Here is a 21,309-nt window from a genome sequence, read left to right as displayed (position 1 = left end):
GAACGACACTTTGTGTGAAGATCAACAAATCGGTTTGAAATGTTCAACAATCTCGGGACAATTCCTACGAGATGGGGCTCGGCTCTGGCACGTATCCGTTAGCGTGTAGGTTTTAGCCTGAATTGTTGGCACGTCGTCTTTAGCATGACTCGTTAGCATTCAGTCTTTAGCACGCAGTCTTTAGTACGACTCGTTAACGTGCCGTCCTTGGCCCGCAGGTTTTAGCATGCGTTCGTTAGCATGCATTTGTTAGCATAAAGTCTTGAGCATGACTCGACGGCGTGTCGTCTTTAGGATGACTCTCTGCAGTCGTTAGCATGCAGTGACTAGCACGCAGTCGTTAGCATAACGCCTTCGGCGCCTCCTCGCTAAAAACGAACGACCGCCGTCGCTGTGCTTAGCGAGGGTTCAGCATTTACCTGAAAGAAGCTACATACTGCCTAGCTTCCACTAACTAGCAGCTACTTAGCTGCTAGAGCTAACCGCTACGTTGTCGTGCGTCTGATCGCTACAAATGAAATACCCATTTCTTCCTAGACTTGAACGAATGATGTCGGTAGAACTTTGGGTCAAGCGTCCGCATCATTCGAGTCCACGTTCTCCCTTTTATCGCGTGTGTGCGCTAAAAGAGACGTAACTGTAGAAATGAAACTCAACTGTTAGCAGCGCCCCATTTCACCTTTTGGCGCTCCGCCCTCAGTCTCTTTAAGGAAGACCGGATTCTATTATTTGGCGGACGGCAATCCATCACTCGGGTTAAACCGCCTGGTTTTCTATCAACCTTTTGCACTTCGCCCTCAGCGTCCCGTTGAAATAAACTCTAACCGGTGACTCATTTCCGAGCGCTGGAAAGAATAGCGGGCCTATAAATATGTGCGGTAGGAGGGGGCGTCCGCTTCGGGCCCCTCCGATCGAGTGTCAGCTGTCGGGCGGCCATTTTGAGAGTCGCTGCAGAGACCGTTTGTCCCTCACCTGTAATGGGACGGTTCCAGCTGTCCTCTGGCTGGCTCCGCCCACATTCCTGGCTAATGCCTTTTCATTTGTCCTCCCTCAGTTCTAAAACGCCCGATCCTCCTCACTCGCCACTCGTGTCGTTGGCGGCGCCGGCCGGTGTCTTGTGTCAAACATTTTTTTTCGGCTCGGTTCTTTTTCTACAAAATGCGTATCCCCCAGATACCCCCCCCCCCCCCCCCCAAAAAAAAAAATATTGTCAATCGGGCAAACACTGACATTAGAATGAAAAAGTATTTATTGCAAAAAAAAAAAAAAAAAAAATTGAAAAAGGAAATGGGTTCAATGGAATTTGAAAACACGATCAATGTCCATTGTCACGAGTTGTTTCAGGGTGCATGATTTAGTGCCTCCTAGTGTTCAAAAGAAAGAATTCCATCGGTGGGGGCGGGGTCTTGTCTATTTGTGTCCCAATAAAGAGCCGAGCGCGCGCCGCAATAAAACATTGCTGGCTCCCCGGAAACAATCTGCTCTATAGGAGGGGTCAAATTCATCGGAGCTGCTCGGGGGCCCGAAAAAAAAAAAATCTCACAGGGGCCAAAGTAGTCGATTAAAGAGACAGAGAGAAAGGACAGAGGGAGAAAAGGAGAGAGAAAGATAGAGAGTTAAAAAGAGAGAGGGAGAACAAGAGAGAGTGAGAGAGAAATAGGAAGAGAGGAGAGAGAAAAGATAGGAAGTGAGAGAGAAATAGGAAAAGAGAGAGAATGAGCGAGCGAGGCTGCGTTTGTGCCATCACGACTCCGAGCCAGCAGATGGCGTCTCTGAAGGGACGAGAAGCAAAAGGGAAAGTCCTGGTCCGCCTTCCGAATCTTTCAAGAGAACCACGACTCCTCGCTCGTCGCTCGTCGCTTTTACAACGGTCGCCTGACTCGGCTGACCCCCGGTGGACACCTTTCAAAGCGCGGCTCACTCTTCTGGGCCCGCGGGCCGCCGTTTGGACACCCGCGTTTCCGTCCGTCCCTTCTCGAGATCCGATATCGCAGCCGTCTCTTACGGGACGTCCCCGCCACAGAATTCGCCAAAGAGATGAAATGCGCGCGGCGGCGTTTGGCCGTCTTCGTCCCCGACCGTGTGAACGAGCGCAGAGACGTGGCTCGTCATTGGGGTATTTCCCGCCACGAGGGGGCGTTTGCCTCAATCCCCCCCCAAAAAAGAACCTCCGTTTTCCGCTTCATGGTCATTTTGCCAGCGACCGAGGCAAAAGGTTGACGCGCCAACGTCCGCACGGGCGCGCTTTGCTTGTGGGTGGGGATGGTAGAGGGGGCGGGGCTTAATTCCCGATCGCGCCCCCTTCTGGCCCCCCGGGGAAAGACATTTTTGATAGGGAAGCTTTTGCCCTTCCTCAAGATGGAGACCGATCGCCTATCCATGGCCAACGGGGAGCCATCCGTCTTTATCCTCCGTTATTAGGATTATTCCTCACCTCTTTCCTTTCTCTCTTTTTCTCTTCAAAGTTTTTATTCAGATTCAGATTCAGATCTACTTTATTGTCATTCTAGTACACGTGTATACAGAACGAAATGTCGATGCATCTGACCCCCACAGTTTCCTTGAATGTACAGATATAAATAAAGTTGTATTGTAATTGGCTACGTATAGTATTTTACCATAGTGCCGATAGTGCAAGAAGAGTAGCTAACCAGATGTGCAAAATGGGCAGTCAGGTTAACAAGTCAGGTACACAGTAACATTAACACTATGACCTGTGTGCCGTGTCTAATCTCATGGCGTGCGTTGTTTCCCCACCTCGATATTTCACAATCGGATTTGATCCCGTCCGAAAAGTCGAACGGCGAATCCGAGGTCGTCTATTTAGCGGCGCCGTCTTTCTCTGTTATGTGTGGAGCAGGACGCGTCGTCGTGGCGACCGCATCCCTGCCGGGACTGCCGGTGCCAGGGCCGGATCGCCGTCTGCTCCCCCGTCCGGTGCAGAGACCCCCGCTGCCGCTTCCACAAAGTAAGTCTCCCGTTTTCAAGCACCGAATTTCACACTTCCTTTTATAGTCCTATTATTGAGCGGACGCGGAAAGGGACACCGGGGACAAACTCCGCACCCCCAAAAAGTACATTGTTTTTATGTGATGGTATATATCGTCGTCCTATTTTTACCCCGACGAGCTGTGTCCGGCCCACGGGCCCTAGTTTGCCTACCCCCGCGCCGATACGTCCGTCGACGTTCCGACAGCTTCTGCTGTGGGCACGGTCGTTAATTTGCCCGCGCCCGTCGCCAGTCACCGCAGCAGCTTTGTGTTTGGTCCGAAGGGGGAGCGCCTTCAAATTCCCGCCAACGGATGCTGCCCGGAGTGCGTCCCTTCGGGGGCCCCGTCCTGCCACTTCAGGGGCCGCGCCTACGCCGTAAGTCCCGATCGGCCGATACCCGCCGCTTCCCGTTCGGCGGTCCTGACTCGTTCCCGTCGCCGTCCAGGACGACAGCCGGTGGAGTCCTTCGCCGTGCACGGTGTGTGTTTGCTCCGGGGGCGTGGCCTCCTGCGGGCCCCGCCCGTGCCCCGCCCTCGCCTGCCCAGAGCGCACGCGGCTTTTCACGCAGGACGGCGAGTGCTGCCCCCGCTGTGCCGGAGGAGGAGGTACGCCCGTCGCGCCGATCCGTACATGGGTCCAAATATAATTCTCGTAAAACTAAAAGTAAAAAAAAAGAATTCCTTTTGTGAGGAATCATTTTCCAACTGTAATAAGGAAAAGCAAGGAGCACCGTTTTTGTTTGAAACGTTTTGTTCTTCTCGAGAAAAAACAAAGTGAAAGAATAAATCCATTACGAATAATACAAACGTGACCGAAAATTCCAAAATAGGGAAAATATAGCTTGCCATCTTTTCTCTTGAATATCTATTGAATTCTAGGAATCCTTTTTTTAGATTGCAATTTCAAAAACATTTGCTTACGTTTGATTATTTATGTCAAGAAAAACAAGTGCAAACGAAACGGAATCTGGAAAGTTAAAGAAAGGAAAATAGAGAAAAGAAAAATGGAAAAGACCATAAAAAAGAAAGAAAAAAGATGCAAAAATAATAATCAAATATTTGACATTGAGCAAATCATGGCTGCCTTCAATGACGGACACAAACCATCTGTTTTATTTTGAAGGAGACCTCAATTCTAGGGTTCCTTCTGTGGGTTTGTTAGTTTACATACTATGCTGGATACGTTTTTTTCCCCTTGTAAAACGGCTGCTTTTATTGAATAACACAAACTTCCTGTTTTATTTTGAAGAGAACTATTTTGCGGTTCTCCTGAATTCTAGGGTTTCTTTTGTGGCTTTTACCCATGCTAGTTAAGGGTATTTTCTTCCTATTAAAACAACGGCTGCTTTTAAATACAAAAGCAAAGGTTTCCTTTTATTTTGAAGGAGACTTTTCCGTTTTATTTTTCAGAATCTTGCATTTGGGAAGGCGCGGAATTCCCGGACGGGGCCGAATGGCGTCCCGGCAATTGTTCCCGATGCCGTTGCCGCGACGGCGAGGTCCGATGCCTGGTGGCCGAGTGCCCCCCGCTCGCCTGCCCGCCCGTGAGTTGGCGGCGTACCCGCCCCCTTTCCTTGACCCCGCCCCCTCCCTTGACCCCGCCCCCTAACGAAAAGCCGACGCTCCTCCCCCAGGAGGAAAAAGCCTTCCTGGGAGCGGGACGATGCTGCCCGGTTTGCGTGCGGGACGTCTGCTCGGACGGCGATACCGGGAAAGGATACCCGGTGAGGCGGGCGAAGGGGGGTCAGGGGGGGAGTGGGTTCATCCGGGAGTCTCACCCTAGGGATCCCGGTTTACAGGACGGCCACGGGTGGCAAGCGGACGCCTGCAGCGGTTGCCTGTGCCGAGACGGCCGACGGGAATGCGCCCGGCGCGCCTGCGGCCCCGCCCTCACCTGCGCGCAGGTGAGAACGCTTACAATTGGGGATGAACGGGTGAACGGGCCAGGCGACGAGCTGCCGGCTCGCTTATTTTCATGCTCGATTGCTTGCTCGCCGAGTTAGGTCATTGGTTGGTCGGTGAGTGAGCTAATTGATGAATTGGTCGGGCAGTTGTTGAGTTGGTGAGTCGGTAAGTTTGTGGGATGGTTGGTTAATGAGTTAGATAGTTGGTTAGTCGGTCGGAGGTAGGCTGGCTGGTTGGTTCATTAGTAAGATGTTCAGTTGGTGGGTGAGTCGATTCGTTGATCAGATCAGCCTGTTGGTTTGTCAGGCCGTGAGTTATTCAGTCGGTCGGTAAGTTAGTAATTGATATGTGGGTGAGTTAGTAATTGATTGGTAGGCGAGTTGGTGAGTCAGTTGGTTGGTGGGATAATTACTTAAATGGTTGGTTGGTCATTGTTGAGTTGGTGAGTCAGTAAGTTTGTGGGATGGTGGGTTAATGAGTTAGATGGTTGGTTGGTTGATTGGTCAGTTGGAGGGTTGGTGGGCTGGCTGGATGGTTAATTAGTAAGATGCTCAGTTGGTGGGTGAGTTGATTCGTTGATCAGGTTAGCCTGTTGGTTTGTCAGGCCATGAGTTATTTAGTCAGTCAGTGGGTGAGTTAGTAATTGATTGGTAGTTGACTTGGTAATTGATAGTTAGGCGAGTTAGTGATTTATTGGTAGGTGTGTTGGCGAGTCAGTTGGAGGATTAGTGGGCTGGCTGGTTGGTTAACTAGTAAGATGTTCAGTTGGTGGGTGAGTTGATTACTTGATCAGATTAGCCTGTTGGTTTGTCAGGCAATGAGTTATTTAGTCAGTCAGTGGGTGAGTCAGTAATTGATTGGTGGTTGAGTTGGTAATTGATTGTTAGGCGAGTTAGTGATTTATTGGTTGGTTGGTTGGTTGATTGGTCAGTTGGAGTGTTGGTGGGCTGGCTGCTTGGTTAATTAGTAAGATGTTCGGTTGGTGGGTGAGTTGATTCATTGATCATATTAGCCTGTTGGTTTATCAGGCAAGGAGTTAGTTAGTCGGTCGGTGAGTTATTAATCGATAGGTAGGGTAGGGGAGTTAGTAATTGATTGGTAGGTAACTTAGTAGGTAGGTGAGTTGATTGGATAATTACTTAAATAGTTGGTTGGTTGGTCAGTTGTTGAGTTGGTGGGTGGGTTAATTAGTTAGACGGTTGATGAGTTGTTTAGTTGATCGGAATAACCTGTTGGCTTTTCAGGCAATGAGTTAGTTAGTTAGTTATTCAGTTGTTCAGATAATTTGCCTGCTTGTTGGTTGGTTGGTTGGTTGGTTGGCTGGTTGTGTTGGTAGGTTATTTAGATGAATTTATCGGTCAGTTAGTTGGACAATCGGTTTGTTGGTCAGTGACGTAGATGATCGATCTGTTAGTTGACAATTAGCCTGTTGCTTTGTTTGTCAGTTAGTCGGTTACGTGGTTAGTTAGATGATTTGTCAGTCGATCGGACCAATGATCTCGTCGGTTTGTTAAGGTGCGTAACGGGTCACGTCTAATCCGAGTAATCGTTTGGAAAGCGATTCGACGGCTCCGATCGGAGCCTAGGGCAAATGTCAACCCTTTTATTTTGGCGGGGCGCAGGGCGAGACCAAAGCGCTGCGGGCGGGCCAGTGCTGCGAGGAGTGCGTGCCGGCGGCGGGCGCTTGCCTCCTGGAGGGGGCGCTGCCGCGTTACCACGGCGACCTGTGGCAAGACGGCGGCCCTTGCCGATTCTGCCGCTGCGCCCGCGGGCAAGTGTCTTGCCAGCCGGTCCAATGCCAACCGCTTTCCTGGCCGGAGGTAAGTCGCCTAGTCTCGAAATTGTGTCCGTCTGTGTTAGTTCTCGCTCCCTTGGTTACTCTTGGTTTTGAAAGGGTTAAGCCAGGTTTAGCGGGCGTCTCAAAGTCCCTCCTCTGTCCCCTTTTTCTTTTATCGGAGCGACCTTCTGCTGGATTGTCATAGCTCAACTTCTCTCCCCCCCCCCCCCCCTTTTTTTTTTCCTATTCTTCTTTTTAGGGTTCGGAGGCGGTGGAGGTTCCTGGGACATGCTGTCCTCAATGTTCCCCAGCCAAGAGCTCCTGCTTCCGCAAGGGACAATCCTACAAGGTCCAGCACCACGCATGCATGCCGCTTCATCTTTCCACCCTCCTCTTCTTCTCTTACCTTCTTCTTTTTCTCTCTTCATTCTTTTCTTCTTCCTCTATAATCTTATTTGGACTATTATTCTTTTATTGCGCTCGTCCTCTTCTTCACTTTTCTCATTTTCTTTTCGTCTTTTTTTTTGCTCTGTTATCTTCTTTGTGTCTGAAGGTTGGTTTGTGCTTTTATTCGATCATCTTCTTGTTCTTTTCTTTTATCATCTTCTTCCACGATTATTTTCTCCTCCCTTTTCCTTTCTTTTTCCTTTATTGTTCTTTTTTGCCCCTTTTTTTCCCAGTGTTACCGTGTCTTTTTCATTTTTCTTCTCGTTTCATTCTTTTTTTTTCTGTTCTCCTCATCTCCTTATAGAATTGTGATGCTGGCTCAAAGGGAGCACTTTGTTTCAAGGCAACACAAAGACGCATAATGCTAGGTTAGCTCTGTTTTGTCTTTGCTTTTTACAAAGGAGAAATGAAATTGGTTAGGAATGAAGAATACCGCCGTCATTCTTGTAAGATGGCGACGGTGAACTTTTTACGTTCTGCGCGTTCACGTCGCTCGTCGGCGTGAAAAATCTTCTCCTTTTTCTTCCTTTCCGAGTCGATCCGGTCTGACTTTGCGGGGGAGGTAAGCCGAGCGAGGCCCCGAGCCAACAGAGAGGACCCGCTCGCTTTTTGCCCAACTTCTTCTCCTAATGGCTCCCTGGAGAAAACCGTCTCGTGTTTTCAGAAAGAAATAAGGAAGGGCATCCGCCCGCTACTCCATCGAGACACTCGACTTCTTTTTTCTCCCCCGGATTGTTTCGACGAGAAGCTCCCGAGATCGCGTTCGGCGCCTTGTCCTCGGGAGACCTGGCCGAGTTTGACGAAGCCCGGAGCCGATCCCGCTTTTCGGTCGGCGTCTGCGGGTAGGGCATCCGTGGCTATTTTGGTCTCCGGGACCGATTCTCGACCGGTCCGACACCAGGACGATCCGGGTTCAACTTCTGGGATTCCCGACGAGTATTTCGGACGAAGACGAAATAGAGCCGAAGACGGCGGTCGAGCGGAGGATTTCGATTTCCGCGTTATAAAATACAATAAAACTCGCATATCTGAAAACTCTTGCCGTACTCGTTGAAACATTTTAATCATCGAAGAGGACCCACAATGCATTGCACCCTAATGGCAAGCTGCCACCCAAATCGAGAAGAAATTTCCACTTCACAAACGTAAGCAATAAAAGGATAGTGCTCTCTAAGGCAAAGTACTTTGAATATATCACCCTTTTGGTTTGTTTTTAAACCAAAATGAGTGAGAAAAACTCTTTAACTAATGAATACACACGCATAAAAGCAATCCTACCTGTCACATTAGCGCCCCCTCCTGCTCAAAATTAGACGCCTCGTCAAAGAAACTCAACATGACATCTGTTATGATCTCATTAAGTCGTGACTAAAGAGGAATATACCGGTTTCCACTTTTCCTTATTGCTACTTTTCTCGGGAGCCGTGTTTATGGGCAGAACGAGGAAATAAAACCAAGAAAATCCCAATCCAATGAGATGCGCTCCCTCTCAAAAGCTTTATCGAGACCTCAGCAAAGACGCCCGGGTACTATCATTTCAATCGTGCGTGTTTGGTTTTACCCGCTTGGAACTTTCATTTGGAGTCGAGTCGCACGGGAATGGGTTTCCTCGATGTTCTCCGGTTGATTAACGGGTGCCTCGCCCGTGGTGTCTGGCTTCGGCAGCATCCGCTTTACAGACGAATAACTGTGGCTCATTTTTCTCTTGTACTTCTCTCAGCGTAGCCTGGTGGACCGCATTCAATGATGCGCTGGGCAACTTTGGGCCCGAGGGCCATAACTTTACCACTGATGTTTTTTTTGCCTTTGTGGTGCCTTCAGGACACCTCCTGCCGCCAATGTTTTCCTCTTCCTTTTGTCTTTCCTTTCCTTTTCTTGCTTGTTTGCTATTTTTCTTTCATTTTTTTCCCGATTATTTTCTTTTCACCTTTTTTTTTCTTTCCATATAAAAAAGAAAACCTTGCATTTTGGTCACGTCGAGTCCCCGTAGATGGCATTTTCCCTCTGTGCTTGCACGGAGCACACCTTGACGGTCAAATAATGACGCGCCGTCCCTTTAAAGCCGCTCTTTCTCCGCGTGTGGCGTTCAAGGACTCGGCGACGTGGAGCGAGGAGGACTGCCGGCGATGCGAATGCCGGGACGGGCGAGTGCTCTGCTTTGCGCCCGTGTGCCCGGCGTGCCCGCCCGGAACCCTCGTTCTGCCCCCCCGGGAGGGAGAGTGCTGCCCCCGCTGTCAACAAGGTGAATTGCGCCCCAGGCCTCCGTACGGTTTTCACGGTGCATTGCGATTGGCTCTACGGATAAAGATGCTTTGTATCAGCAACAAAGGTGGACCTCCCCATTACAAGTATTTAGCGCTCCCTCGCGCTTTTTCCAAAATGTTTGATCCTGGAAAAATATCTGTTTTCTGTAGGAAAAACCCGAAAGGAAACTCGGGTGTCCATAACTTTGGTATTACGGCAGAAAAGAGGGAGAGAGAGAGATGGAAAAGGGGGGATACCGAGATTGAGATTAAAAAAAAAAGAGAAGGAGGGAGAGAGGATGAAGGGGAAAAGAGAGAAAAGAGGGCGAGAGTAAGGGTGACAGGGAGAGGGAGCGTGAGAGAGATAGAAAGGGGGATACTGTGATGGAGGGTAAAAAAGAGGAGAGGGAGAGGATGAGGGAGAGAATAAGGGTGATGGGGAGAGAGAGAAAGAAAGAAAATGTAAAGGGGGATAACAAATTGGAGAGAAAAAAGAGGAGAGCTTGAGGATGAAGTATAAAAGAGAGAAAAGAGGGAGAGAGTAAGGGTGATGGGAAAGAGAGATGGAAAGAGGGATTACAACATGGAGGGAAAAAAGAGAAGGAGCAAGAGAGGATGAAGGAGAGAAAAGATGGAGAGAGTAAGGGTGATGGGGAGAGGGAGGAAGAGAGAGAAATGGAAAGGGGGATAAGAAAACGGAGAGGTATAAAGGGATATTGGGTCGGACGGCATTGAAGAAATCCTCGGGCAGCCGTTTTTCTATTTGCGTTTCTAATCGATTTCCTTCCTTTTTCGGAAAGCGGCGTGCGGCGGCCATTGCCGGGAGTGTCTGGGAACGGCGGAACGCTGCCTGAGCTGCAAAGACGCCCGGGCCGTCCTTCATCTGGGACAATGTCTCTCCGCGTGTCCCCGAGGCTTTTACTCCCAAGGAGGAAAATGTGCAGGTGGCTTTCGCCTCTTCTATCCCTCGCTTTTATTTTGAAAGTTCGGGAGTTGGCGCCGCTCCACCGCTTGCTCTCGTCGAGTCGTTACCGCGGCGAGGTCGCGCTCGCCGTCGCCGTCGCGGTCGCCGTCGTGGACGATGTGTCCCGTCGGGGACGAACGGGCCCGTGCCTTTTAAATGGGGGAGCTCGGTCACCGTGGCAACCCGGGAGGTTTCCAGAAAGGGGGGGGGGGTGTTACTGACCGTCGTGAAGTGTAACCGTGATCGATAAGGCGTGCTAACGACTCGTGCTAATGACTCGCACTAATCACTCGTGCTAACGACTCGGGCTAACGACTTGGTCTAACGACTCGTGCTAACAGCTCGTGCTAATGCCTCACGCTAATCACTCGTGCTAAGGAGTCGGGCTCACGACTCGTGCTAACAACTCGTGCTAACAAGTAGATGCTAACAAATAAATAATAACAGGTCATGCTAAAGACTCGCGCTAATCACTAGTGCTAAGGAGTCGTACTACTGACTCGTGTTAAAGAGTCGTGCTAACGACTCGTGCTAACAACTCGTGCTAACGACTCCTGCTGACAAGTAGATGCTAACAAATAAATAATAACGAGTCATGCTAAAGACTCACGCTAATCACTCGTGCTAAGGAGTCGTACTACTGACTCGTGTTAAAGAGTCGTGCTAACGACTCGTGCTAACAAATCGTGCTAACGACTCCTGCTGACAAGTAGATGCTAACAAATAAATAATAACGAGTCATGCTAAAGACTCGCGCTAATCACTCGTGCTAAGGAGTCGTACTACTGACTCGTGTTAAAGAGTCGTGCTAACAACTCGATCCTAACAAATAAATAACGAGTCACGCTAACGGCGACGTCCTGAAAAATAGATGCTAAAGACTCATGCTAACAGATGCATGCGAACGAGTAGGTGTTCACGGCTACACAGCTCCGGCAGTAGTGCACTTTTGCGTTTTTCTACATTTCCCGCATTTTTGTTCTTCAAACGCAAGATCGGGACGATTCAGAATATTTCATACTGCGGCCCGTGGGCCACGTGCGGCCCTTCAGGCTTTGTCATCCGGTCCCCTCATCCAAAAATCCTCAAAAGATCCTAACAATATATCTCATCTCATCTCATTATCTGCACGGCTTATCCTCAGTAGGGTCGCGGGGGTGCTGGAGCCCATCCCGGCAATCATCGGGCAGTGGGCAGGGGACACCCTGAACTGGGGCGGCAGGAGGTAGAGCGCTCGTCTTGGGATCAAGGGATCCCAGTTCGAATCCCGGCTCGTCCGTGTTACATGTCGAAGTGTCCTTGGGTAAGACACTGAACCCCTAATACCCCCAATAAGCAGGTGAGCGCCTTACATGGCTGCAAGGCCGCTATTGGGAAATGTGGAGCACATTGTAAAGCGCTTTGGGAAGTCATTGACTTGAAAAGCGCTATAGAAATGCAGATCATTTCATTTTATTTCATTTAACTGCTTGCCAGCCAATCGCAGGGCACACAGGGACAGACAACTCGCCTGCTCATTCACACCTAGGGACAATTGGACCAATTAACGTAACATGAATGTTTTTGGAATGAGGGAGGAAACCGGAGCGCCCAAAGGGAACCCACGCAAGCACGGGGAGAACATACAAACTCTGCACAGGAAGTCCGGTAGCTGGATTTTAACCCACGCAGGAGGTTCCCGAGACCTTAGAACTGTGCCTGCACACGCGCTAACCACTGCGCCGCCGTGCTGCCCATGACAATATATGTCATAATAAAATATCTCCTAAAAATGCTTTTTTGGGGGGTTCCTAGGTTGTCCCTAATAACCCTTTGTGTGCGGTAAAACTTTATTTTTCCTAACAAAACAACAAAGTGTACTCAGGAGACGTCCAAAGAAGTGACGTCGGAGTGTGCGTGAAGCCTTCTTCACAAGTCCTTTAGCGTTCTTTTATCGGCCCACCGCGAGACGCCGTCTCGGCTCCTCCCGCGGGCGTGCCGAGCCGTTGTTTTGCGCCTGACGTTCTCGCGACACGGCGCCTCGATGTCTGCATCAGCAAATCCACGAGTTCCGTTATCAAAAATTCCCTGGAGAAAATATGATGCATTTGGAACAACCTGCCCTGACCTTGTACATTGAACTAAAGCCCACTCCGTGAAAATCTTCATTGCATTAAACTGAGTCAATCGTATCAAATCCTTTATGGTCAAATGTATCGAATCCTTTAACATATGTATTCACAAACGAAACGTCGTCAAGGTCACCGGGACGGATCCCTCGGCCCATTTGCTTTTTGAACCCGTCGGTCTGTCTGCAAATCCTGAAGTCTTTTCTACTCCGCCTCAATATTGTCACGCGGGTTCCGCGTCGTTGACGACGATTTGTGTGACGGTGGACGGGCCGAAAAAGCAACTTTCGATCGTTTCGTTTTTCTAGTCGTCCCGCCTCGAGCCGCATCCTCTTTTTCGCCTCCTCCTCCTCCTCCTCTAGCCGCCCTCTTCGCTTTTACGAGCCCGCCGTAAAAACGAGCAGACGGGAAAGGCAAATGAGCCGAGGAGACGCCGACGGTAGCGATAAGGACGTGATTTCCTTTCGGAGACGCTTTTGCCTCGCTCCGGGGCGAGCCGGGAAAACTTTGGGACCGTTTATGCATGTTTTTCGCCCTTTATTGTATGTTTCACTTTGAGTGCCGCATCTAAATTGTGTATACTATGTATGACAACTGTCACAAACCAGGACAGGAAACAGGAAGGAGAACCCAATTGCGTAACGTTACTCACAGTTCATTGGAGAGAAGAGAAATGAGCGCACACTCGATCCGGGGATCGTCGGTCGCGCAAGTAGATCTCTCGGAACAAGGAAGTGGTCAAAATCGAACAGAACAGGGCGAGAACAAAACAAGAGCAAAAAACGGGCAAAAACGGAGATTCGCAGGGCGTGACGTGTCAAACAGAGTTTGGCAGACGCTCTGACAAAAAGCTTTTTTTTTCCTGGGCAAAACAAACGAAAAAGCCATTGCTTCACGCTCACGCTGAGTCTCGGCCGGCGGTTTGTATTCTTCCTGGCGTTTTCGGTGTCACGACGCAATACGGCCACACCGACTGCTCGAATCGCACACACGCACTGTCCCTTTAAACAAGGAGTCGCGCTTTCTCGGGCTCTTTCTTTGTACCCGATGGACCGACTCTGTCCGTGTCCTTATACGGCACGGATCGACCATGTACTTTTGTGTGCAGCCTGCCCCCCGTTTTGTTCCTCGTGCAGCAGCACGCTGTCCTGCCATTCGTGCCAAGCGGAGCGCCCCCTGCTGAGCGTCGACGGCGAGCGCTGCCTGGCGGCCTGCCCGCCCGCCGCCTTCCCGGACCGGCTGGACAATAACCGCTGCAAACGTGAGTATCCGTCGTAGGAGTCCTTTGCCTCGGTTTGCTTTTGTCTTTTAGCCTGCGCTAAAATCTAGCTAGCGCCGACTAAAAAATTGCTTCCATCCCAAGCAAAGAAAAGGATTCTTTTACTGACAACAAATACGCCTAAAACATGCAAGTCAAAAAACTTGAAAAATGCTGTCAAATTCCAAATACACGTGTTATTCATACGTCAAAACACATGTCAAACTGTCACAAACCAGGAACGGAGACGGGACCCGATAGCGTTCGTTTTACTCCGTTTTTATTAAGAAAGAGAACGGTGCTTGCGTCCACCATCCGATGATCGTCTGCAAACCTGTGCTCTCAGCTAGGCAAGCCTTTATACTCTCCAGCATTATCCCGCCCTCTTTTCGTGCCTGATACCTGTTGCCGACCTGTTTCTGGACCCGTTTTTGTCTTTGCTCCTCCACCCCGGCCATCGACCCGTTTTGCCCTGTTTCCTGCCTGATACCTGTTGCCGAACCTCTTTCTGGACCCGTTTCTGCTTTTGCTCCTCCGTCCCAGCCATCGACCTGTTTTTGCCCTGTTTTCCTGCCTGATCCCTGTCGCCGACCTCTCTCTGGACTCGTTACCGTCCTTGCTCCCCCGGCCCGGCTATCGACCCGTTTTCCCGCCGCCTACGACGACCCTCGCTCGACACGGAAGTGCCACTTCCGCGTTCTCGCCTTCGGCTACCCGTGACTGACAATAATCGGATGGTGGACGCAAGCGCCGCTCTCTTTCTCAATAAAAACGGAGTAAAACGAACTCTATTGTGTCCCGTCTCCGTTTCTGGCTTGTGACACCTTCCCATTTCTCCACGCCATCAAAAACCAAGCTTGACTCTGTTTTCCATGGAAAGGAGAAGATCTTTTCAAATCATCCCGTTCCCCATTTTATTTGGAATTTTTCTGAAAAGTGGCACACGTCACCGATACGAGGCGAGAAAACGCATTTGACATCCGAGCCCGAGTGCATAGCAGCGTATAAATAGGAAATATGGACGCATAACGGTGCTGGAGTAAACTATGGCTGTGTAAGAAGGACGTCCTAGCGCAACAAGTATAAATCTTCTCTAAAGATTGAAATGGACGCTGACGGTCGATCTTTCTCTCCTTTTTGTTCCGGCGGCGCAGGTTGTTGGGCAGCGTGCGGCGAGTGCACGGGAGGCGGTCCGACGGAGTGCCTGTCGTGCCGGGATCCGGCCGCCTTGCTGGAGGGCGGCCGCTGCCTGGAAGATTGCGGGCCCGGCTTCTACGTCCGAGACGGCGTCTGTCGACGTGAGTCGCGAAGCCACCCGCCGCTCTTTCCTGAATGCTTTTTTCCCTTTTTCTAAATTCCTGATGGTTGGCAGTCGAGGTCGCCTGGTGGATGCCACCTCGCCCGCCAAAAAAAAATCAACTCCAAGTGACATATTAAAGCTCCTTCAAGATGCCTCCAACAAACACGACTTGAATTTGGAGGCTTCCGTTTTTACGTCCTTCGCGATTAAATTTGAAAAATGCGGCCGGTCGCTAATGCTAACTCGTCCAATTGTGCTCTGATAGTACTCTGCTAGCTCTCCGGTCAGGCTACTCGCTTGTTGGCCGGCGACGTGCCTAGCTTGACGGCTAACGCGGCCGCTTTCTCATCGATCGAAACGTTTGGCTCGCCGCTCGCTCCATCCACGAAAACAAAAACGGTTTCCCCTTGAGTTCGTGGTTTTGACTTTTTCGTTCTTGGATTTTGTATGCGAGCTTTTTTGTTTCTTTGATAGTTTTATTTGTCCGTTGGTTTTTGCTTGTCCTTGTTTCTTTGCTCGTCAGCGTTTGATTTTTTTGTTTTGTTTTTCTAGGTTTTTTTGTGTTAGTTTTTGTGTATTAGCTGTTGTTTGTTAGCGTGTTTGTTATTTTTTCTTGTTACCTTTGGTCTGTTTGTTTGATTATTTGTTTGTTTGTTATTTTTGGGTTTGGTTAGCTTTTGTTTCATTTTTGTTCGCTTCCGCTTGTTCTTTTTTGTTTCTCATTTGTTTGCTCCTTTCTTTGTTTTAATAACATCGACAGAAATGTATCTGTCCTTCGTCAACAGTTTGTTGTGTGAAATGAATATGTGTCTTTATCGTCTTTGATGTTAGCCCATTACCATTAGCACACGATCGCGTGACGTCAACGTGTTTCTTTACCGTATTCGACGCCGGTACGCACCTGGCTGCCGGGCGTGTGTCTTTGATGCCTTTGACGTTAGCCCGTTAGCTGAGGATAGTGCCACTGAAAGGTGTGTCCGTGTTTTTGATGTCAGCCTGCCACCCGTCTTGCGCTACCTGTTTGGCGGACAAGGAGGATTGCGCCACCTGCCCGCCGGAGGCCGTATTGCACGGGGGCCGCTGCCTGCCCGAATGCCCCGCCCACCACTACCCGGACCACCGCAACGTTTGCAAAGGTAAACCGGCCACGCCCGCTCTCGTCGTCGATCGGCCGAGAGTCGAACCCGAAGACCCGATGAGTGCTAACGCGCGAAAAAAAGCTTTGTTGCACTTTTCTGTGGCGCTACGCGGTACGGCGGCATCCGGCGGCGGAATATGACGCGCTGTCCCTTTAAACAGGCTGCCACGCCACCTGCGGGTCTTGTCGGGGCCCGTCGCCACGGCAATGCGCGTCGTGCCGGGACGAGCTCCGCCTCCTCCGCTCCGGCCAATGCGTGGAAGCCTGCGGGGAGGGACTGTACCCGCACGCGCACGCCTGCCTCGGTAAGCCCGGCGCCGAGGACCCCGCCCGCCAGACGGCGTCCGCCTGACCCGTCCGTCGACCGTGTTTCAGAGTGCCATCCGACGTGCCGCCGGTGCCGGGGCCCGCTGGCGTCCGACTGCCTGAGCTGTTTCCGCGGAGACCGGGTGGTGGCGCCGCCCGAGGGGTCGAAGGGAGGGTGCGGCGTCTGCGCTCCCTCTTGCCCCGCCCACCACTTTGCCGACCCCGCCCACTTCTGCAAAGGTAAGGCGGTCCTCCCGAAAAGGGAAGCCGACGTCGGACCTCCGCGGGTCCCGACGCACTGATTTCCCACGATTCCCACCGTTAGAATGCCACGCGTCCTGCGGGGATTGCTCGGGAGCGTCGGAGGAGGATTGCACCTCCTGTCTTCGGCCGTCCAATCGGCACGAGGGACGATGTTTGGCGGCGTGTCCGACGGGTTTCTACGCCGAGGACGGACAATGTCGAGGTAGTTTCTCTTTTTGGTTTTATTCCTGACAAAATTGACAAAAACTGTCATCTTTTTGGGGTTTTTAAAGCAAAAAACACCTTTTGTTCCTAGTTGTCGTCACATAAACGTGCATTTCCAAAAGAAGTCGCACGTTATCCTTGTTTTTTTAGCTGCTTTTCAAGTCGCATTCGCATGAATCTTGTTATTTATCGAGTAAAACAACAAAAACATATTTAAAAGGAGCTGAAAGGAACAAAAAAAAAATATTTTTTTTTTTAATAAAAAAAAAAAACTAAGGATTAAGTTTGCTTTTTTTTCATATTTTCTTTCAATTTGAAACTTCTGTAAAAATAATGATACTTAAAGTGAGCAAAATTCCTTTTTTGGTCAAGACACAAATGTGCAATATTTTGACTCGATTGTATGTTTTTTTGGTGAAGAAATCTAGCGTACTACCTCATATTTGAAAGAAACGGGCATCTGCTGCCACCTACGGGTATAGTGACTCAACTGTAAGAAAAGCAAAAGACTGGCCAATGGCCTGTTTTTTCACTCCTCATCAAATGGTGCCATTTTCACCCTTTCCAAAATTTGATTGAAGGAAGGTCTGATTTCTTTTTGTCTTTTCCGACTAGCGTGCCACGCGACGTGCCTGACCTGCACGGGCGCCTCGGAGGCCGACTGCACCTCCTGCCCGCCCGCCATCCACCTTCGAGCCGCTCGATGTCCTAACGGGTGCCCTCAAGGTCAATTCCTCCACCTTTCCACCGGCCGATGTCTCGGTAAGACGGCTTTTCCTCTATTTTGCCGGCGTCGTGCTCGTTCGTGCAGTCGGACACGGGTAGACCGGGACAGCGCTTTTCATATTTTGCCATCTTTCCTTGATACTGTCGTGTTTCGCTCAGCTTTCTCGGAAGCCACTGTTGTAGACCAAAACAAAAGGCAAGAAAATACTCTAAAAAGCAACAAACTGAGACGCGGTCCCTTTCAAACACTATCAGGGAGACACCTAATATTATAAGCCGTTAGACGGTGAAACTGAATTGGGGTGACGCCCAAAAGAGGCAATAAAACGCATTCAATCCCGATAAAACGACTTGTGGTCCCTCTCACAACTAGACTGGGAGGACCCTGTTGGGAATTTCTCTCTCAATATGTAGCGTTTACCAAATTGTTGGAATGAGTTATCGGATTCCATTAACCCAACACCACCTACATTCATCCAACAATTATGCGCGCTCTTTTTTTGAGAGAGAATTGACCAGAAGGATCACAAGGGGGCGAATGTTTATTGTTCCTAACAGAAGCCCTAAGTGTATCAACAGGAGCGTCCCCCTCCCAGTTGTCCCGGATCGTTTATACATTTCACAAACAAAAAAAAGACATCCCATTGGCTATGTGCTATGTGTCATTTGTAGTTAAGGTTAGCTTTCCCTTATCGGTCTTCTCGCACGAGGGCGTGTCGGCCGGGCTCCGCAATCTTCGCATACCGGCGGCGCCCCGACGTCTGTCCTTGTGCGTCTGGCCTTCTCCGTCAGCACTCACGGGAATTCTGTTATCAGAAATACGTCTGATGCCTTCCACAACGCCTAACATTCTAATCTACCTTGAATAAAAACACAGTCAGTGAATATCTCTACGGCATCAAACTGAATACATGTACTTTGTAGTCAATCGTATAAAATCCTTTAACAGCCATTTTTATGGCTGAATAAAAGCGAGGAGAATACACTAAATCACGATAAAACGAGAGCCGTGCGCTAACCGACGTGTGCTAAGCCGAACGCAGAGGAGTCGCTATTTCTTGTTTTCTCGCAAATGTCCGAGCGTTCGCTAACTGCTTACGGACACGACCGCATAGGAGTTGCTATTTTTTGGAGGGGGGGAGTGTTTGCTAACCGCTCTAACTGTGCTCAAGGTCACCGATTCGGCAGGGGTCGCAACGTTTGACTTTTTGTTTGCTAACGGCGCTCACTCTGCTAGCTTGCGGCGCCGACTGCGAGCGATGCAGCGCCGACCTCCGTACGGGCGTCGGCAGCGTTTGCCTGCGCTGCCGCCGAGGACCCCCGGGGGGAGGCCGAGACCCTGCCGCCTGGTTGCTAGGCGACCACTGCGTGGCCCGTTGCCCGGCCGACCACTACGGCCATCTCGGAGCTTGCCACGGTAAGACTTCCTTTACCCTACAAAATAAAAGACACCGCCGTCAAGCTAACGGAATGCTACCATGAAACGACCCCGATAAGGACAGGAATAATCACCCCCCAAAAAACAACAACCGAGGACCCTAAAAAACGAGCAGGGTGTAACGACAACAAAAACCCCGTCGGAACAAAAGCCCAGAATGAAAGGAGACAAAGACGACCGAAAAACAAAGTCAAACAAAAAATGAACAGACTAGGACGAATACACGGATGACATAATAAAATGAACAAAAAACTACCAACAATGACCAAAATATGACCCACAAAAAAACTAAAACCTTACAAAAACAGAAAACGGACCAGAAAAGGAGAAACTACTAAAAAATGACCAAAAAAGCAAGCAAAGAGAAACAAAAATATCCAACGAATAAACCCAATTTGACCAGAAAATGACAAAAAACAAACCAAAATTGTCTGGAAAAGGAATAGGAAAGGACCCAAGACACTATCCCAAAAACACACCAGAAGCAAGAAACTACAAAAACTGCCCAAATATGTCCCAAAACAGACAAGTGAACCATAACATCCCTACCAAAAACAACTAAAACATGAGAGAAAAAAAAATCACAATCTGCCGGAAAAATGAGCTCAAATGGACCCCAAAATGAACAAAATTGACCACAATATGGCAAAAAAACAAAAAGGAACGATAAGTGACACAAATATGACGATGGAATTGAACAAAAAGCCCCAAACCATCACCCGGGAAAAATAAACGACCTGAATACGACTGAAAAAGATAAGAAAAGAATGAAGAAAAATTGAGAAAAATCCATCTATCGACCCTGGTCGTATCCCTCGAGAGGGGTGACCGAATGTGTGGTGAGGGGCCCTCTCCCCTTGGGAGGTGAGAGAATTCTCCCACCGTGGTCCGCTGCGTGTCGTAAGAGCCTGGCTAAGCGAAGGGAGCGAGGGAAAGACAAAGAAAGGGGGGCGGGACTGCGAACGGTCTCGCAAACCCTACTTCTCGGCTCACTAAATGTGAGAGGATGTGGAAGTAAAGCCACTGAGTGGAAGAAAGAGGATGATGACTAAAAGCAAGGTGGATGTGTTAGCCTCGAGTGAAACAAATTGAGAAAAAACAACGCAAAATAGAGAAAAACGACAAAAATATGACAAAAAAACAAGTGAATAAGAACAGAAAGACCAAAATGTGATCCCGAAAATGAGCAAGCCCCCCAAAAAACGACCGAAATCAAAACAATCGTCGACCAGAAAATGACAATCCAAAGAACTCTTTTTTTTTTTGTCCAGGATGCCACCAGTCTTGTTCGTCGTGCCTGGGGGCGGGGCCGGCCTCCTGCGCTTCCTGTCCCGCCCCCGCCGTCCTGCTGCCGACCGGCCGATGCGCCGCCCGATGCGAGCTGGGTTACTACGACGACGGCAAGGGAGTCTGCCGAGGTGACCCCGCTTTCTCTAGAGCCGAGCTCCGAAATCCAAAGACGGCTGGCAATTTTGCAACCTTTCCTTTTTTCAATATGGCTCAGTTGATGTGTTTTGGTCGGTCGGTTTGCTTGTTCATTTATTTTAATTTCTTTTTTTTATTAACTGCGTTTTTGTCAGTATTATAGTTTTCGTTTGTTTTTATTTGTTGGTTTTGATTGAAGTTTTGGTTTTAGGTTGTTTTTTTTAAAGTTTTGTTTGTCAATGAATTTGTTTTGAACCGTTTTTTGTTTTGACTCGTTTGTTTATTTTTGTTCGGTTTATTTACTAGGTTTGTTTTTGTTTTTTGAGAGTTAGTTTGTGTTTGTTAGTGTTGGGGAATTTGTTTTTGTTTGTTCATTCGTTCGGTTTTAATTTGTATTTTGTTTTTATTTGTAAGCTTGTCCGGAGCAGTGTCTGAGCTGCGAGAGCGGCGAGGTTTGCACTTCCTGCCGCCATCGGCAGAAAGTTTTGCAATTCGGAGAATGTGGGCAAGAAAAATGCGCCGCGCAATACTACCTCAACGTCACCACCCGCACCTGCACAGGTACGAGTACGAACCCGACACAACAAAACAAAGAACTTTTCATCTGAGAAAGAAAAAGAAACGACCCCAAAAACAAACTGAGAAAGAAAAAAAACAGCCAAAGTCACCCTGAAGCAAAAACAAACAACAACAGACTTAAAACAAATGGACAAAAACAAAGTAAAAAACAAAAGCGAAGAAAAACAAACAAGTCCTCAGCTAATAAGAAACAAGAATGAACAAACTCCATTCCATAACTGGGCAGCACGACGGCGC

At 49.3% G+C, this 21,309-nt stretch overlaps 1 protein-coding gene across 1 annotated transcript in view; it reads left to right on the top strand.

Annotated features, from left to right (window-relative positions):
* The window catches only part of fras1 (Fraser extracellular matrix complex subunit 1), a 71,737-nt gene that overhangs the window by 6,576 nt on the left and 43,852 nt on the right, over positions 1-21,309 (top strand). Inside the window, exons 3-22 of the mRNA XM_088336966.1 lie at positions 2,861-2,968; positions 3,274-3,366; positions 3,437-3,596; positions 4,401-4,534; positions 4,625-4,714; positions 4,790-4,894; positions 6,518-6,715; positions 6,932-7,021; positions 9,211-9,361; positions 10,163-10,306; positions 13,543-13,695; positions 14,847-14,990; positions 15,988-16,128; positions 16,292-16,435; positions 16,506-16,676; positions 16,762-16,902; positions 17,520-17,666; positions 18,868-19,047; positions 20,340-20,486; positions 20,908-21,054. Coding sequence (XP_088193092.1) covers positions 2,861-2,968; positions 3,274-3,366; positions 3,437-3,596; positions 4,401-4,534; positions 4,625-4,714; positions 4,790-4,894; positions 6,518-6,715; positions 6,932-7,021; positions 9,211-9,361; positions 10,163-10,306; positions 13,543-13,695; positions 14,847-14,990; positions 15,988-16,128; positions 16,292-16,435; positions 16,506-16,676; positions 16,762-16,902; positions 17,520-17,666; positions 18,868-19,047; positions 20,340-20,486; positions 20,908-21,054 — 2,788 coding nt within the window. The remainder of the gene's footprint in view (positions 1-2,860; positions 2,969-3,273; positions 3,367-3,436; positions 3,597-4,400; positions 4,535-4,624; positions 4,715-4,789; positions 4,895-6,517; positions 6,716-6,931; positions 7,022-9,210; positions 9,362-10,162; positions 10,307-13,542; positions 13,696-14,846; positions 14,991-15,987; positions 16,129-16,291; positions 16,436-16,505; positions 16,677-16,761; positions 16,903-17,519; positions 17,667-18,867; positions 19,048-20,339; positions 20,487-20,907; positions 21,055-21,309) is intronic.

Source organism: Urocampus carinirostris, chromosome 5 (assembly GCF_059441175.1).
Source record: "Urocampus carinirostris isolate Australia breed hairy pipefish chromosome 5, RoL_Ucar_1.0, whole genome shotgun sequence".
NCBI lineage: Eukaryota > Metazoa > Chordata > Actinopteri > Syngnathiformes > Syngnathidae > Urocampus > Urocampus carinirostris.
Note: the sequence above shows the minus strand (reverse complement) of the source record. Positions and strands in the feature narration are given on the sequence as shown.